Raw genomic sequence first — 19792 nt, forward strand, 5'->3', positions numbered from 1 at the left:
GAAGGAAGAGTAGTGATGAAAGGAGAGAATCTTATTTACGTCTATGTACTGGCATTTTGAGTTCGGTTTTCATTCCCTGAGACAATAAGTCGGCCAGAGACAAGGCGAGTATTTTTATGTATTTTTGGAAGTGCATGGTGAAATAGTTGGATTTTGTTGAAATAAAAACTTAGATTCATCCTCCGAAAATAAGTTAAGACTGTTTCACACTGGTAAGCAGCTTCTTTAATTCATTCAGAAAAGGTTCTGTAGGGTTCGGTTCCTCTCTAAAATGGCATAAGTGCTTTTATCATCCAAAAGTTTACGAACCATATCAATATAATCTGATTTATCTTGTATTACAACACTACCACCCTTGTCTAAGGGTTTTATAATCATTTTTAAGGAGATTCTCTAGACCTTGCCTTTCACAAGAGTTCAGATTCGAATGGACTTGTACATGGTCATGAGTGCTCTAAGATCATGGCTAGCCATATTGACAAATGTCTCTATGTTAGAAAATTGTGAAAAGGGGGGGGGGCTGTTTTGAGATCTTGATCCGAGTGAGGAAAACGGAGCTCTTTGATCACAAATTCCAGTTTCACTTTCCCTTTGTAGTTCTTCAAGTATTTTAATAGTTTCATCTTCCTTTTTCTGGAGTTGTCTAAAGAGGCTCTGTCACCAGATTATCAAATCCCTATCTCCTATTGAATGTGATCGGCGCTGCAATGTAGATAACAGCAAAATTCTTGTTTTTTTAAAACGATCATTTTTGCCCAAGTTATGAGCAATTTTATATTTATGCAAATGAGCTTTTCAACTGGGCGTGTATCGTGTTTTTACCAACTGGGCGTTGTGAATAGAAGTGTATGACGCTGACAAATCAGCATCATACACTTCTCATCGTTCCCACCCAGCTTCTTTCACTGCAGACACACAGCGTGACGTCACCCACAGGTCCTTCAACCTTGGCGTCGGACAGAGAAGATACATGGGCTCCAACCGTCCGAGAAGGTAATATGCTCGTCTCTAGGGAGTTTGCTATGCTTACCTGACACAGTGATGCTACTGCAGATTCAACTGTACTCTGACGCCTGGAGCTGATCTGTCTTCTCTCTTCCGACGCCAAGGTTGAAGGACCTGTGGGTGACCTCATCGTTCCCAGCCAGCTTCTTTCACTGCAGACACACAGCGTGACGTCACCCACAGGTCCGTCAACCTTGGCGTCGGAAGAGAGAAGACACAGCTCCAGGCGTCAGAGTACAGTTGAATCTGCAGCAGCATCACCGTGTCAGGTAAGCATAGCAAACTCCCTAGAGACGAGCATATTACCTTCTCGGACGGCTGGAGCCCATGTATCTTCTCTGTCCGACGCCAAGGTTGAAGGACCTGTGGGTGACGTCACGCTGTGTGCCTGCAGTGAAAGAAGCTGGGTGGGAACGATGAGAAGTGTATGATGCTGATTTGTCAGCGTCATACACTTCTATTCACAACGCCCAGTTGGTAAAAACACAATACACGCCCAGTTGGTAAAAACACAATACACGCCCAGTTGGTAAAAACAGAATACACGCCCAGTTGGTAAAACGAGAAAACACGCCCAGTTGTTCATTGAAAAGCTCATTTGCATAAATATAAAATTGCTCATAACTTGGGCAAAAATTATCGTTTTTAAAAAAAACAAAACGTTGCTGTTATCTACAGTGCAGCGCCGATCACATTCAATAGGAGATAGGGATTTGAGAATCTGGTGACAGAGCCTCTTAAGATCTGTTACAGTACTTATGTAAAGCTAATTTCCTTGCAAAAATATAAACTTTTTTTAGGAGAGATATTTCTACCAAACTAAAGTTAGTTGATGATAAATGTGCTTATTTGTTTATTTTCATTATTAGGAATTAAGTGAATGAAACAATTTGAAACCTTCTGTTGTAAAATAGGGTTAGTTGCCTTATAGGCAAATTGTGTTTTGTCATAAAAGTTACCTGCCACCTACTAGGGCAAATATTTTTGTTTTTCTTTATCTTTTGTATTTTATATTTAGAAAGGCACAGGCAGGATACTGTAACTACTCATATACAATGCTTTTCACTCTAGTATTACATTAGTGAAAAGTGAAGAGTAAAAAGCATTGACATCATTGTTAGAAAATGCATCTTTTCACCTGAAATCGCACGCTGCTCTCTACTTCTTTCTTTCCCCCATTCTCTTTCTCTCTCAACTGCTGCAGGCGACGCTTTCTGCTGAGCTGAAACCTCAGCAAAGACACCAGCTGAGCGCAGTCAATGGAGCCGAGCAACACCATGGACTCTACGGAAAGAGACAATCACTGCATCAATATTTCATTATTCCCTCTTTCACTGCACACACTTTCACATCTTTAATATTAATGATGTAGGATAAAAACATAAACTGGCCAGAGGAAGGCAATAATTTTAGTTCACTAGATGATTACAGTAGGGCTGAGAAATATTCTGTAACCGTGTAAAATAATTAAGAACTACAAAGTACGAATTTAAATGACATTGTCATAAGTAAGTTATTGTATATCTGTATATGCAGATTTATAAACTAATATACAAATGAACATGCTCCTGGTTCCCAAAGAATCCAAAAAGTTTACAGTTACTGAAAAGGCATATTCTCATGTAATTGTGCTTGCTGTAAATAAAGGACACTTTGGGGTACGTCACAGTATACCTTTGGATTATACTTCCGACGTTGCCATTGACATGGTGTGAAAGGCCCAGTGAAACAGCTAAGGAAAACAGGCCAGATGAAACAGCTAGTACACAGTAGTAGCTTCTTGGCTGTTTCACTTGGTCTTTCACACCACGTCAATAGCAACATCAGAAGTATCCAAAGGTATACTGTGACATAACCCAATGTGTCCTTTCGGCATAGACTTGACAGGTTCATTTTTTTCAGCTGTATAAAAATATATGCTGCTGTTCTATTTTATACAGCAAAAGGTGTATGCTACTTTTTTTTTTTTAACTACCAGACAGTTGTAAATGTTGTTTGCATAAAGACAAGAAAAAACCTGGTATGCCTAAAAGGTGTGAAAGCTTTAGTGAAGTAACTGGCGGCATCTTCATATTTCCAGCCCACAATATTGCTCCATGAGATGAGATAGTGAATATGGGCACACTTTAATTTTTTTATAATTGCGGGTATTAAAAAAGTTTATATATATATATATATATATATATATATATATATATATATATATATATACAGGGTGGGCCATTTATATGGATACACCTAAATAAAATGGGAATAGTTGGTGACATTAACTTCCTGTTTGTGGCACATTAGTATATGGGAGGGGGGAAACTTTTCAAGCTGGGTGTTGACCATGGCGGCCATTTTGAAGTCGGCCATTTTGTATCCAACTTTAGTTTTTTCAATAGGAAGAGGGTCATGTGACACATCAAACTTATCGAGAATTTCACAAGAAAAACAATGGTGTGCTTGGTTTTAATGTTACTTTATTCTTTCATTAGTTATTTATGACATTATGGGTGTCAGGTCCAAGCATTCCTAGATGAACAGTTTCCTGGAAAGTGGATTGGTCGTCGTGGGCCAGTTGAATGGCCCCCTAGGTCTCCCGATCTGACCCCCTTAGAATTTTATCTTTGGGGTCATCTGAAGGCAATTGTCTATGCTGTGAAGATACGAGATGTGCAGCAACTGAAACTACGGATACTGGAAGCCTGTGCTAGCATTTCTTCTGCGGTGTTGCTATCAGTGTGTGAAGAGTGGGAGAAGAGGGTTGCATTGACAATCCAACACAATGGGCAGCACTTTGAACACATTTTATAAGTGGTCAGAAACGTGTAAATAACTCATGAAAGAATAAAGTAACGTTAAAACAAAGCACACCATTGTTTTTCTTGTGAAATTCTCGATAAGTTTGATGTGTCACATGACTCTCTTCCCATTTAAAAAACTAAAGTTGGATACAAAATGGCCGACTTCAAAATGGCCGCCATGGTCAACACCCAGCTTGAAAAGTTTCCCCCCTCCCATATACTAATGTGCCACAAACAGGAAGTTAATATCACCAACCATTCCCATTTTATTTAGGTGTATCCATATAAATGGCCCACCCTGTATGTATATATATATATATCATATTATTATTTCCTCTATTATACATCTCTGTTAGGCTATCCTTGGTTAACCTGTGCAGCCTACATTCTCAAGTGTAATTCTACCATGAAATGAATGTGAGATTGTTATAGCCCCATCCATGTTACTTAGTGTCACAGAACAGTTATAAGATCTTGTGTCAATTTCCTAACCTGTAACATGGTATGTATAATTCAAATATAATTCCACTAAAACATTTTCTGTTTGTCTCTTTCTAGGTCACAAGGTAAGGGATCTATGATTTGGTTATGGGTTGGAGTATTCTTTAAGATTTATGACAATTAGGATGTACTCCGAATAAATTTAGGTACTGCAGATAAACCTAGAAAAGGGAAACACAATGTGTTTGTCCAGATAGAACCGCTCTAATCTTTTTTTGCAAAAATTTCTGCGACTGAAACACAGTTCCATTGATCTGAATAGAACTTGCAAAAATCTATGTGCTTGCTGCAGATACAACCCTATTCAGATGAATGGAACGGATTTTCAGTCCCAGAAATTTCTGCAATAAAATCCGCAGCGTGTGACTGCACCCTTGAATTAAAATACATAGTCCACTGCTTCCAAGTGTGGACAATATAAGGCCTTATTCACACGAGCGTATTTCACGTCCGCGTTACGTCACACGGACCTATGCAATTCAATAGGGCCATTCAGACATTCAGCGTGGGTCCGCTGCATGAAACTCACTGCGTATCCTATACTTGTGAGTTTTTTTCACATCACGTACCCATTGAAGTCAATGGGTGTGTGAAAATCACGGACGGCACACGGTCGCACATCCATGTACCATGTGTTTTTCACGCAACAGTTTCTAAAGAAATGATGAGGGAAAAAAAAACCTCCTTCGTTTTATTTTGTGGACGTAAAAAACGCGTGACATACGGATGACATACGCGCGTAAAAAATGCAGAAACGCAATGCAAGAAAAACGCTGCGTTTTTTTACGTGCGCGAAACGGACACGTTCGTGTGAATAAGGCCTTAAAGTGAAAATCCCGTCAAAATGACCTTCTTTTATATTATAGATGCATGAGAAAAGGCTACATAGGTCAAGTTTGGGATCCTGGAGCATCAGGGATTTACAAAATCAAAGGCCTCTATAGAGTGCTTAAACTCATTTGGCACCGTTTAGAGATCTCTTTTACTGAATATATGACATCGTAAGTTAACATTGTCTCATTGGAGCTTGACCAACAAGTTTGAGTGCTCTATACATCGGTGACATATCAGAATATCAGTTTGACGACAATAGTCGAAACTGCTGTACAACTATAAGATCCATGTTTATGTTATTTAAAGGGGAAATCCATGTTGGTGAGGTATGGGTTAATGGAAAAAAAAAAGCACCTTCAATGCTCTAAATTTACAATGTAAACAGTTAAAATTTGGTTGCAAGGGGCTTATTTTGGGGGACTGTGGCAGTAGGGGGATCTGTTCCCTCCTTAGCAAGAATTCTTGGAATCCGCTTCCAGTAACCCGAACGCTCATGTGTTCTGACTATTAACACTAAAGGAATCTCCTTTAGCCCAGTTCACATTCTGCATTTTGGTGCAGTTTTTGCAATCCGTTTTATTAGGAAAAACTGTCAATGGAAAAAAAAGAGGGGAAAAAATAAAGGTTTTCAATTCTACCTTTTTGCATTTGGTTAAAAAAAAAACATCAAAAAGCTGCAGTGAACCTGTAAAGTGTGAACTGTGTCTTTAAATACTGCAGGTATTAACACCTGTAAGATATGGCAGTGCTAACCCTGTCAATGTTCTCCAACGGATACGTTTGTGTAGAAGTGCTTTTTTAGATATTGTTAATTTTCACACTGAACTTAGGACATCTATGTAAAGGAGCAGAGCAACAATGGTTAACAGTGAAGTCCTCCTACAGGAGTGATACCCATGTGCTAAAAATCACAACATAAACACGATGCTGCGCTGCCAATCGAACCAATGGTAAAGGGAATATAATTCTTATTTTACTTCACTCATTTTTTGTTGCTGTGGAAACTAGGCATCCTCAGTTGCTATGGTTACAAAACTAGGTAAAAGAGAAATGAGGGTGATACTGAAGATTGGCACTTCCCTGACCGACATAATAATATACCATTAATGCAGGCATGTTGTTTCTAAAGGAGTGAATGGAACCTTAACCTAGTAATTTGTAACTAAAGGGGTTGCCCAGGATTAGAAAAACATGGTAGCTTTTTCCAAAAACAGCGCCACGCCTGCCTATGTGTTGCGTCTGGTAGCTCAGCTCCATTGAAGTGAATCGGGCTGAGCTGCAATACTACACATAACCTATGAATAGGTGTGGCACTGTTTTTCAAATTCTGGACAACCCCTTTAAGGCCTTATTCACACGAACTTGTTATACGTCCGCACTACGCGCGTGATTTTCACGCGCGTCGCACGGACCTATGCTAGTGAATGGGGCCGTTCAGACCGTCAGTGAATTTCACGCAGCGTATGTGCGCTGTTTGAAACTCATGACATGTCCTATATTTGCCCGTGTTTCGTGCAGCACGCACCCATTGAAGTCAATGGGTGCGTGCAAATCGCGCTCGGCACACGGAAGCATTTCCGGGTGCCGCGCGTGATTCGCGCAACAGTAGTAAAATAAATGAATGAAAACAGAAAAGCACCTCGTGCCTTAATGATGCCGGCTGCACGAAAATCACGCAGCCACGCACCATATGCTGCTGACACACGGACCTTTTGCGCGTGCAAAACGCAGCGTTTTTTTGCGCGCGCAAAACGGACACGTCCGTGTGAATAAGGCCTAAGCCTCATATAATTTTTTGTGCAAATGATTTTAGTTTTGCCTGTCATAATGGGTTTGGGTGTGGGCATCTCATAGGCATCAGTCCACTGGATTACACAATTTAACAAATGAGACAATGGAACACTTTAAACAACACAGCGAAACTGGGGTGCAAATGAATTGGCAATATGCAAATACAACTTATAATAGTAAAACAAGTCTGCAGTATGTAGTACAGAACTAATTCGATTTTCTAAGTATAGTTAAAGCATACTTCCAGATATAAATACATTTTAATATGTGCTGGCACTCCAGAAGCATCCTTTCAATATATTTTATTAGAGGACCATGACTCCCTTTTATAATAATTTGTAAAAGAAACCCACGCTACATGTCTGCAGTAAGAGGTGGAGATACGCTTTAGGCCTAATTTACACGAGCGTAATTCACGTCCATGTTACGCTCGTGAAAATAACGCATGTCACACGGACCTATGCAAGTCAATTGGGCCATTCGGACATTCCGTGTTTTTCTCGCAGCATGTGTCCGCTGCGTGAAACTTACTGCATGTCCTATACTTGTGCGTTTTTTGCGCATCACGCACCCATTGAAGTCAATGGGTGCGTGAAAATCACGGACAGCACACGGACGCACATCCGTGTGCTGTGCGTGATTCACGCAACAGTTGGTAAAGGAATGATGTTGAAAATGCAAACCACCTCCTTCAGTTTATTTTGCTGATGTGAAACTCGTGACATACTGATGACATACGCGCGTAAAACCGCATACACTGATGTCTCACGGAACTGCAACGCAGGAAAAACGCTGCGTTTTTTGCGCGCACAAAACGGACACGTTCGTGTGAATCAGGCCTTAAAGCGCAGCTATTGTTTGCTTTTTTTTTTCTAAAACCAAATAAAGTCTTTCTCCCCTGAGGAAGCGGAAACACGTGTTGAGGTGCAACGTTGTTTGATCTCAGGATTTGTGACCATGGGTAATGTACCTTATTTACCTACTTTGATGTAAATAGATGAAAACATAGTGCTGTTATACTACACGGAGTAGATAGTGGATCAGACTTCGGCCCTATTCACGAGACATGGTTTCCCGGCCAAAAAACGGCCGGCGCACGGCCGCAGTAAGAACAATAGACCCCAAATGGAGCTATTCACACGACCGATTTTTTGACGGCTCGGAAAACCCGGCCGTCAAAAAGTGGGACATGCCCTATTTTCGGCGATTCTCCAGGCCGCCCGGCTCCCATAGAGGTCTATGGGGCCGGGTAATACACGGCCATCACTGTAATGTGTTCTCAGTGACAGCCGTGTCTTCCATCGCTCGCTCTCTCCTCCTCCCCACAGTGCGAAGTGCATGTGAGGAGGATGGTATTTTTTTGCTCCCTGTAGGAGCGGAATCCCCAGCCACAGCTTCGGCAACGTGGTGGCCGGGGATTGGGGATTCCACTCCAGGAGAAGTCCCTGACTTCACTGTCCATATATGGACACAGTGACATCAGGGACTTCTGAAGTGGAATCCCCGGCGCTGCGGCCGGTGTTTCCGCTCCAGGAGAAGTCCCTGACTTTACTGTCCATATATGGACACAGTGACATTAGGGACTTCTGAAGTGGAATCCACGGCGCTGCGGCTGGTGTTTCCACTCCAGAAGAAGTCCCTGACTTCACTGTCCATATATGGACACAGTGACATCAGGGACTTCTGAAGCGGAATCCCTGGCGCTGCGGCCGGTGTTTCCGCTCCAGGAGAAGTCCCTGACTTTACTGTCCATATATGGACACAGTGACGTCAGGGACTTCTGAAGCGGAATCCCCGGCGCTGTGGCTGGTGTTTCCGAACCAGAAGTCCCTGACTTCACTGTCCATATATCGACATTGAAGTCAGGGACTTCTCCTGGAACGGTGGCGCTATCTACAGAAAGGTAGGGGCGGTGCCATCAATGGGGGGGAGGGTGCTGTGTAGAACTACCTACAGGGGGCTGTGTGGCATTACCTACGGGGGGCTGTGTGACATTACCTACGGGGGGCTGTGTGACATTACCTACGGGGGCTGTGTGGCATTACCTACAAGGGGCTGTGCGGCATTACCTACAGGGGGATGTCTGGCACTACCTACAGGGGGCCTATGGCATTACCTACAGGGGGCTGTGCGGCATTACCTACAGGGAGCTGTGTGGCACTACTTACAGAGGGGCTGTGTGGCACTACTTACAGAGGGGCTGTGTGGCACTACCTACAAGAAGGGCTGTGTGGCACTGCCTACAGGGGGGCTGTATGGCACTACCTACAGGGGGGCTGTGGCAGCATCTACGGAGGGCAGTGTGTGGCATTATCTACAGAGGGAAATGTGTGGTAAAAAATTTACAAATGAAATTCATCCGGATGCAAAACGGGTCAAATAACGGAAACACGGCCCGGAACGGATGCAAAACGGCCGAGAAAAACGGACCAAAATGCCAGTTTTTATCGGCCGACACTCAGACGCTGCCGTGTGAATAGTGCCTTAGTTCGCCAATGATTCAATGATATCACTGGATGACAGCCTCTATTTAAAGAGATATATGATGTGTCAGACCAAGAGTCCCATTCTCTTCCATACCTGTTGTCTTGTTTCGATTTTTTTTTTTTTTTTAAAAACACCTCATGTAACGTTAATGTGTGTGTATGAGGCTGCACATAGTGAACAATGCAGGATCACTATGTGAAGAGAAAATGAATGGAGAGAAGTGTATGACGCTGATTGGTCACTGATTGGTCAGCGTCATACACTCCTCTGTACAACGCCCAGTTGGTCTAAAGTAAAAACACGCCCAGTTGTCTATTAAGAAAGTCATTAGCATAAAGCTAAAATCACTCATAACTTGGTGAAAATAGATCCATTTTTCTAAATAAAAAAACACTGCTGTAATCTACATTACAGCGCTGATCACATTATATAGGAGATAGGGCACTTATAAAGTGGTGACAGAGTCTCTTTAAGATGAAGATCTGGTTTGGGACCAACTTAAAAATTATGTAACGAAATTGCATAAATGATGATAGTGGTGGAACAATTTGAAATGATTGTGTACCTATTGTTTAATTTTATATAATCTGAACAGATCCTAAATTCTGGACTGAATACAAAATAGATCTTTATATGGCTCAGACTTATTTAAAGTATGTGAGATGAATTGATCTGTACACGTATTTCTGAATAAGTGCAGGGAATTTTAACATGAATCTGTCATGTAACAGGTGCCATTTAAATAGAGGAATATACACGATCTCACATAAAATTTAAAGGGCTTGTCCAGTCTCCGACTGGACAGTAATTCTGGGCCCATCATTTAAAAATAAAATCACTTTCCCTGTGCTTTGCAGCTCCTTTGATGCTGCTCTGGGATGTAGAGTGTAGAGTATATAGACAGACACTAGTGAGTAATGTCAATAGCCTCTGCCCGGGCCACTCCATAAAGATAACTGAATTTACATCTAAGATTAGACGCCAGCACAATCAAGGGGACGGGCTCAGACTCCTACTTACTCCATATTGGCACTGGGAGAAGGGAGTGTCTAAAACACAGCATAATAAATTAATTTTTTACAGTGGCACAATTTGAGAACAAAATATTGGGCACTGAAATGGTTATTCTGTGGAAACATTGGAATTTTAACTTTGCACCATCTACTGCGCACTCATTTCTTCAAAACACCTGTGGGGTCAAATGCTTCCTTTACCCCTATATAAATTCCTTGAGGGGTGCAGTTTCCAATATGGGGTCACTTTTGGGGGTTTTCCACGGTTTTGGTCCCTCAGGGGATTTGCAAATCTGACAAGGCACTTGAAAACCATTATGGCAAAATATCAGCTCCAAATTACACTCTTTCCCTTCAGAGCCCTGCGTGTGCCCAAACAGCAGTTTATGACCACATGTTACCGTACTCGGGAGAAATTGCTTTAAATGTTGGGGTGCTTGTTCTTTATTATTCTTCGTTTAGGGGAAAAAGTGTGAGCTAAAAATACATTTTATTGGATAGAATTAAATTTTTCATTTTAACGGTCAAATTTTAATAAACTCTATAAAACACCTGTGGGGTCTAAATGCTTACTTCAACACTAAATAAACTCCATAAGGGGTGTAGTTTGAAATATGGGGGTCTTTTGGGAGGTTTTCACCCCTTAACGACGTGTCACTTACATGTACATGACAGTCGTTAAGGGGAAGTATAGAGCAGGCTCACGGGCTAAGCACGCTCCATACCCAGCGGGTCACGGCTGTGTTATATAGCCGACACCTCACTGCAACCGTTTAACACCTTAAATGCCTCTGTCAATCAGCATTTAAATAGTTAGAATCAGGGGGCGTCCCCTCAAAAACGCCATTGCGCCTCCTCCCGACAAGATCGGCCGGTGACGACTGTCGTTATCGCAGCCTGGGGGCCTAATGTATCCCCCAAGTCTGCCATCATTGTACTCCTCAAAGGAGACCGTCAAGATCACGATATACTGCAACACATTAGTATTGCAGCATATCATGCAAGCGATCCAACAATCGCTGGTTCAAGTAATAAAAAAGGTAAGAAACCATTAAATAATATTTTTTATAATGTTCCAAAAAATAAATAAAAATAAAAAAACCTTTTCCCATTTTTTCCCTAAATCAATGTTAAACAAAATAAAATTGAACATAACTAGTATCGCCGCGTCTGTAAAAGTCTAACCCGCTCGGTGAACGCTGTAAAAAAAATAAAAAAAATAATAAATATATAAAACATGCAAATTGCTGTTTTTTTGGTCACCTTAGCTCTCCAAAAAAGAATAAAAAGTGATCAAAAAGTAGCATGTACCCCAAAATGGTATCGGTGAAAACTACAGCTCGCCCTGCAAAATTTGAGCCCTCACATCGCTAAATTGATAGAAAAATAAAAAAGTTATGGCTCTCAGAATATGGCGACACAAAACTTTTTTTTTTTAGCAAATAGTTGAATTTTTTTAAAAGTGGTAAAACATAAAACAAAACAAATAAACATATAAATTTGGTATCACCGTTGTCGTATCAACCTGTAGAATAAGGTAAATATGTTGTTTTTACCGCCTAATGGATGTCGTAAAATGGCGTAATCGCTGTTTTTTGCCCATTCACCCCACAAATAAGTTTTTTTCAGCTTCCCAGTACATTATGCGTTACAGTAAATGGTGCCATGAAAATCTACAAATTGTCCCGCAAAAAATTAGCTCTCATGTCGACGAAGAAATAAAAAAGTTATGGCTTTTGGAAGGTGGGGAGGAAAAAACGAAAATGGAAAAACTCAAATTGGCCTGGGCTTTAAGGGGTTAATATGTTTTGGCACCTCAAGAACTCTTCAAACCTGAAATGGTGCCTTAAAATATTCTAATAAAAAGGAGGCCGCAAAATCCACAATGTGCTCTTTCATTTATGAAGCTGTGTTTGAGTCAAGTAGCACATTAGGGCCACATATGGGATATTTCTAAAAACTTCAGAATCAGGGTAATAAATCTTGAGTCAAATTTCTCTGTTAACACCTTCTGAATTATACATAAAAATTGATTAAAGAGCCTCTGTCACCACATTATAAGTGCCCTATCTTGTACATGATGTGATCGGCGCTGTAATGTAGATAACAGCAGTATTTTTTTTATTTAGAAAACAATCATTTTTGACGGAGTTATGACCTATATTAGCTTTATGCTAATGAGTTTCTTAATGAACAACTGGGTGTGTTTTACTTTTTGGCCAAGTGGGCGTTGTACAAAGGAGTATATGACACTCACCAATTAGCGTCATACACTTCTCTCCATTCATTTAAACAGCACACAGCGATATAGCTATATCGCTATGTGCAGCCACATAAACACACTATAACATTACTTCAGTGTCTTGACAATGAATATACATTACCTCCAGCCAGGACGTGATGTCTATTCAGAATTCTGACACTTCGCTAACACACTCCCGACACTACAGCACAGCAAGCGTAATCTCGCGAGATTACGCTGTAAACTGTCATTTCAAACTAGATTACGCCTGTTGTGCTGTAGTGTCGGGATTGTGTTAGCGAAGTGTCAGAATTCTGAATAAACATCACGTCCTGGCTGGAGGTAATGTATATTCATTGTCAGGACACTGCAGTAATGTTATAGTGTGTTTATGTGGCTGCACATAGCGATATAACTATATCGCTAGTGCAGTGTAAATGAATGGGGAGAAGTGTATAACGCTGATTGGTCAGCGTCATACACTCCTCTGTACAACGCCCACTTGGCCAAAAAGTAAAAACACGCCCAGTTGTTCATTAAGAAACTCATTAGCATAAAGCTAAAATTGCTCATAACTTGCTCAAAAATTATAGTTTTTCTAAATAAAAAACACTGTTGTTATCTACATTACAGCGCCGATCACATCATGTACAAAATAGGGCACTTATAATGTGGTGACAGAGCCTCTTTAAAACTGAATTTCTGCCAAAAAAATATTTAACTTTTAAATTTCACCTCCACTTTGTAATTCCTGAGAAACGTTCTAAATGCTGTCTTAGCGGGGTGCAGTTTTTTTTTTAATAATGTGATTTATTGGGGATTTCTTTGATATAGGCCGCTTAAAGCAACTTGGTCCCTAAAAAATTAGGTTTTGAAACTTTTCTTGAAAATGTGAAAATTGCTGCTAAACTTCTAAGCTTCTAATGACCAAAAAACATAAGGGGATGGTTGATGTCAATTAGTAACTATTTTGTGTGGTATTACTATTTGTCTTATAAGCAGAGAAAACCAACAGCTGAAAAATTTGATGATGACTACCTAGAGAACATTTATATTCAAGAAAAAGACAATGGCTAACATATTAAAGGTACCAACAAAACCTACATCCCATAATGATAATAGGAATCAGAACATGAAAGAAAAGAAAAAGTGAAAAGGGAGGGATGGAAAGGGTGGGGGGATGAACGGCGATGGAAAGGTGAGACAAAACACACATATATATATATATATATATATATATATATATATATATATATATATATATATATAGAGTAGAGGAAAACACAGAACTCCATGCAGACTGAACATCAGGCCATGTGCACGTTACCAGTAGAAGGATGAATCAACTCCTTAGATTAGAATACCAAAGACAAACAACAAGTAACAGCACCAGGACTCCAACGCTGAAGTCCTGGTGCTGTTACTTGTTCTTTGTCTTTGGTATATATATATATATATATATATATATATATATATATAAAAATGTATCGGCATGAGTACATTTTCAATCTATATAATAAAGTGCGTGAAGTGCAGACAAAATTCACAAAAATTGTGAATACATCCGATCGAAACAGATATACATCCGTACCGGATATATTCTCTTCAGGTAGTTATCATTTGTCTATGCCGCTTATGGTGTATTTTGTGATGTCTCTGCACTTTGCATCTCCGGTGACGCACACGCAGTGTGGAATGTCCTCCCCACCTCTGGGTTGTCGCTTGCGCCGCACCATGGCAACGGTGCAAGTTTCCGCATTAACACGCGCTCGTGTGCCCCGTGCACATGTTGTGGTCCTCTCACAACTTCCGGTTGGTGGGCGGACATGACGCTGCGCTCGAGGTACGATAACTTCACCGGTAAGCATGCTGTTACGAATAATCTAGACACACACCTGGCTCTTCACAATCCTATTGGCTAAACTTACCTTTAAAAAGCAGTTTGTATTTGTATAACGCCACCCCCAGACAAAGGCAAGTGCGCCAAAACGAGCTTCGGGGTGGACGTCCATTACATCGCTTCAGCAGCTAATGGGTCAGTATGGTGATATATTCTCCATTATTTTTCTTCTCACACAGACCATTGTTGTACATGTATTTATACACTATTTTGCATTGGATATTGTCCGCATTTGGTCTGTTTGTGTATGCCATACCTTACTCTCTGACCCATACACATATACTGTGTATCACTCCTTAGCAGGAGTTCATGTGATGATTGTCTTTCTGTTAGTGTGTCTGTAGACCTTTTTATATGCTCTATTTTAGTATTTTCAATAAAAATTTATTTTATATTTGATACAATACTTATGCGTCATTGCATCCCTTTTCGCTCTTTGGTCTGGGCAACTCAATATTTATTGCCCAGATTCTGCCGTTTTTAGAAATATCCCACATGTGGCCCTAGCGTGCTATTGCACGGAAACACAGGCCTCTGAAGCAAAGGAACACCTAGTGGATATTGGGGCCTTTTTTTTATTAGAATATATTTTAGAGACCATGTCAGGTTTGAAGAGGTCTTGTGGGGCCAAAACAAAGAAAACACACCAAAAAAGACACCATTTGGCAAACTACACCCCTCAAAGAATTTATCTAGGGGTATAGTGGGCATTTTGACCCCACAGGTATTATGCTGAATTTAGTATAATTAGGCTCTGAAAATAAAAATCTAAGTTTTTTTCTAATAAAATGTCATTTTAGCTCAGATTTTTCCATTTTCACAATAGATAAAGGAGAAAAAGAACACCAACATTTGTAAAGAAAATTCTTCTGAGTACGGCAATACCCCATATGTGGTAATAAACTGCTTTTTGAACCCACGGCAGGGCTCAAAATGGAAGGAGCGCCATTTGGCTTTTGGAGCTCAAATTTTGCTTGATTGTTTTTCAGGTGCCATGTTTCATTTGCAAAGCCCATGAGAGGCCAAAACAGCGGAAACCGCCCAAAAGTAACCCCATTTGGGAAACTACACCCCTCAATAAATCTATCTAGGGGTATAGTGAGCATTTAGACCCCACAGGTCTTTTGCAGAATTTATTGGAATTAGTCCGTGAAAATTATAATCTACATTTTGTTCCACTAAATTGTAGAATGTATTCATTTTCACAAGGGATACTGGAGAAAAAGCACCCCAACATTTGTAAAACAATTTCTCCCGATTACGGCAATACCCCACATGTGGTCATAAACTACTGTTTGGACACACGGCAGGGCTCAGAATGGCCAGAGCGCTATTTGGCATGCAGATTTTGCTATGTTGGTTTTTGGCCACCATGTCGCATATGCAAAACCCATGAGGTACCAGAGTACAGTGGAAGCCCCAATAAGTAACCCTAACTGCACCCCAAGGCATTTATCATTTGCCTGGACAAAACATGGCTCAGAAGTGAAGAGCACCATGCGCATTTGAGGCCTATTGAGGCCATTGGCCCACAATTGCAGGGCTCTGAAGTAGAGATGAGCGAACCGGGACAACCGAACCCGGTTTCGGTCCGAACTTCCGGAAAAGTTCGGTTCGCAGCGAATCCGAACTTCACCGGGTTCGGCCGAACCCGTTTTGACCGAACCCGGTCAAAAATATTATACAAATCGGCAGCCACTTGTCTCTATCAATCACTGATAGAGAAAAGAGGCTGCTGATTAAAAATTAAATAAAAAGCATTTCATACGTACCTGGTCGTTGTATGGCGGACGAGTCCCTCTTCTTCCTCCAGTCCGACCTTCTTTTCTGACGCGGCAGCCTGTGATTGGCTGCAGAGGCCTCTGCAGCCCGTGATTGGCTGCAGAGGCCTCTGCAGCCCGTGATTGGTTGCAGAGGCCTCTGCAGCCCGTGATTGGCTGCAGCGCTCACATGGGCTGCATCGTCATCAAGGAATGTCGGGCCGGATGTCGCGAGGGACGCGTCACCAAGGCAACGGCCAGGAGACCGGACTGGAGGAAGCAGGGAGTTCCCGGTAAGTATGAACGTATTTTTTTTTTTACAGGTACTCTATATTGTGATCGGTAGTCACTGTCCAAGGTGCTGAAACAGTTACTGCCGATCAGTTAACTCTTTCAGCACTCTGAAGAGTGACTATTTACTGACGTCGCCTAGCAACGCTGCCGTAATGACGGGTGCACACATGTAGCCACCCGTCATTACGGGGCCTCATGCACACGACTGTAAAAACACCCGTTATTAAGGGTCGTAATTACGACCCGAAATAGCGGGCCCATTGACTTCTGTTAGCCACGGGTACCTTCCCGTTTTCTCACGGGAAGGTGCCCGTGCCGTTAAAAAGATAGAACATGTTCTATTTTTTTATTTTACGGGTCGTGCTCGTAATTACGACTCGTAATTACGAGCACGGCCGGCCACGGGCAGCCGGCTGCTTTTACGAGCCGTGCTGTCATTATAAGGGTATGTTCACACGACAGCGTCCGTTACGGCTGAAATTACGGGGATGTTTCCGCCTGAAAACATCCCCGTAATTTCAGCCGTTACGGCATATGCAGGCGCTTGAACGCCGCGTCCATTACGGACGTAATTGGCGCTGCTATTCATTGGAGTCAATGAATAACGGCTCCAATTACGGCCAAAGAAGTGACAGGTCACTTCTTTGACGCGGGCGTCTATTTACGCGCCGTCATTTGACAGCGGCGCGTAAATTACGCCTCGTGTGAACAGACAAACGTCTGCTCATTGCTTTCAATGGGCAGATGTTTGTCAGCGCTATCGAGGCGCTATTTTTGGACGTAATTCGGGGCAAAAACGCCCGAATTACGTCCGTAATTAGTGCGTGTGAACATACCCTGTGTTCACACGCACTAATTACGGATGTAATTCTGGATTTTTTGCCCCGAATTACGCCCGAAAATAGCGCCTCGATAGTGCTGACAAACATCTGCCCATTGAAAGCAATGGGCAGACGTTTGTCTGTTCACACGAGGCGTATATTTACGCGCCGCTGTCAAATGACGGCGCGTAAATAGACGCCCGCGTCAAAGAAGTGACCTGTCACTTCTTTGGCCGTAATTGGAGCCGTTATTCATTGACTCCAATGAATAGCAGCGCCAATTACGTCCGTAATGGACGCGGCGTTCAAGCGCCTGCACATGCCGTTACGGCTGAAATTACGGGGATGTTTTCAGGCGGAAACATCCCCGTAATTTCAGCCGTTACGGACGCTGTCGTGTGAACATACCCTAAATTTTATAGCAGCACGGCCCGTAAAATAGAAAAATAGAACATGTTCTATTTTTTTAACGGCACGGGCACCTTCCCGTGAGAAAACGGGAAGGTACCCGTGGGTAACAGAAGTCTATGAGCCCGTTATTGCGGGTCGTAATTACGACCCGCAATAACGGGTGTTTTTACGGTCGTGTGCATAATGGGAGCACGGCTTGGAAAAACGACCGGCTGCCTGTGGCCGGCCGTGCTCCTCTCCTGAAATACTCTGTGCTGCCTTAAACTCTGTGGACAGGTCAGGATCCTGTTTCTTTTAAATGCTGCTAGGGAACCCGCTCGATCCACTATATAAGGCTGCGCTACAGTGCAGCATTTAAAAGAAACAGGATCCTGACCTGTCCATAGAGTTTAAGGCAGCACAGAGTATTTCAGGAGATGAGCGTGCAGATTCAGTGCTGCTGTGAACTCTGCTCTTACCATTACGTAGCTCTCAGTCTGTTACCTCTCCTCCACTACTGTCCTCAATAACACCTTCATGATTGGCAAGTCACCACGTAACGGTAAGAGCAGAGTTCACAGCAGCACAGAGTATTTCAGGAGATGAGCGTGCGGATCTTGTGCGCAGTGGTGACTTGCCAATCATGTGAAGGTGTTCTTGAGGACAGGAGTGGAGGAGAGGTAACAGACTGAGAGCTACGTAATGGTAAGAGCAGAGTTCACAGCAGCACAAAATATTTCAGGAGAGGAGCGTGCAGATTCTGTTCTGTTGTGAACTTTGCTCTTACCATTACGTAGCTCAGTCTGTTACCTCTCCTCCACTCCTGTCCTCAATAACACCTTCACATGATTGGCAAGTCACCACCCCGCACAAGATCCGCACGCTCATCTCCTGAAATACTCTGTGCTGCTGTGAACTCTGCTCTTACCATTACGTGGTGACTTGCCAATCATGTGAAGGTGTTCTTGAGGACAGGAGTGGAGGAGAGGTAACAGACTGAGAGCTACGTAATGGTAAGAGCAGAGTTCACAGCAGCACTGAATCTGCACGCTCATCTCCTGAAATACTCTGTGCTGCCTTAAACTCTATGGACAGGTCAGGATCCTGTTTCTTTTAAATGCTGCACTGTAGCGCAGCCTTATATAGTGGATCGAGCGGGTGCCCCAGCAGCATTTAAAAGAAAGTGTGTGTGTTTGGGTATGTGTCTTTGTCTGTTTTTGTTTTTATATGTGTGTTTGTGTTTATGTGTGTTTGTGTATATATGGGTGTGTTTGTGTATGTGTATATATGGGTGTGTGTATATGTTTCTGTGTAGATGTTTGTGTGTGTGTTTTTGTATATGTGTGTGTTTGTGTATATGGGTGTGTGTTTATGTGTGTGTTTGTGTATATATATGGGTGTATTTGTATATATGTTTGTGTGTAGATGTTTGTGTGTGTGTGTGTGTTTTTGTATATGTGTGTGTTTGTGTATATGGGTGTGTGTTTATGTGTGTGTGTTTGTGTATATATGGGTGTGTTTGTTTTTATATGTGTGTGTATATGTGTTTGTGTATATGTGTGTGTTTGTGTATGGTTGTGTGTGTGTGCGTGTATATATGTGTGTAGGTGAGAAGTATTGTTATTGTTCACATTGATAACATTTTTTTTATGTTGTTGCAGATTTTGAAGTACCGATTGGACTACATCTTCGATTCGTTGGACTACTGCGTAGATCTACGTTTTTTCAAATTTTAATAAAATGGTTAACGAGGGTTTTGTTGGGGATTTCTTATTTCAATAAAAAAAAGAATTGTCTTTGTGTTTTTTTTTAAACTTTATTAGTGCCTAGATAATGGCAGTTGGCTGATTGACAGCGTCCATTATTAAGGCGGTACTTAGTGTTAGCCGGTGCAGAGGCTAGCACTAACCACCCATTATTACCCCGGTACCCACCACCACCAGGGGTGCCGGGAAGAGCCTGGTA

The 19792-nt window shown here is 41.9% G+C and overlaps 1 protein-coding gene across 2 annotated transcripts in view; it reads right to left on the reverse strand.

The window, feature by feature from the left end:
- Positions 1–19792, reverse strand: part of CLCN2 (chloride voltage-gated channel 2) — a 202695-nt gene that overhangs the window by 20749 nt on the left and 162154 nt on the right. For both annotated transcript variants that reach the window (XM_075861910.1, XM_075861911.1), the window contains exon 17: positions 2144–2289. In XM_075861910.1, coding sequence (XP_075718025.1) covers positions 2144–2289 — 146 coding nt within the window. The remainder of the gene's footprint in view (positions 1–2143; positions 2290–19792) is intronic.

This window comes from Rhinoderma darwinii, chromosome 4, assembly GCF_050947455.1.
Source record: "Rhinoderma darwinii isolate aRhiDar2 chromosome 4, aRhiDar2.hap1, whole genome shotgun sequence".
Lineage (NCBI taxonomy): Eukaryota > Metazoa > Chordata > Amphibia > Anura > Rhinodermatidae > Rhinoderma > Rhinoderma darwinii.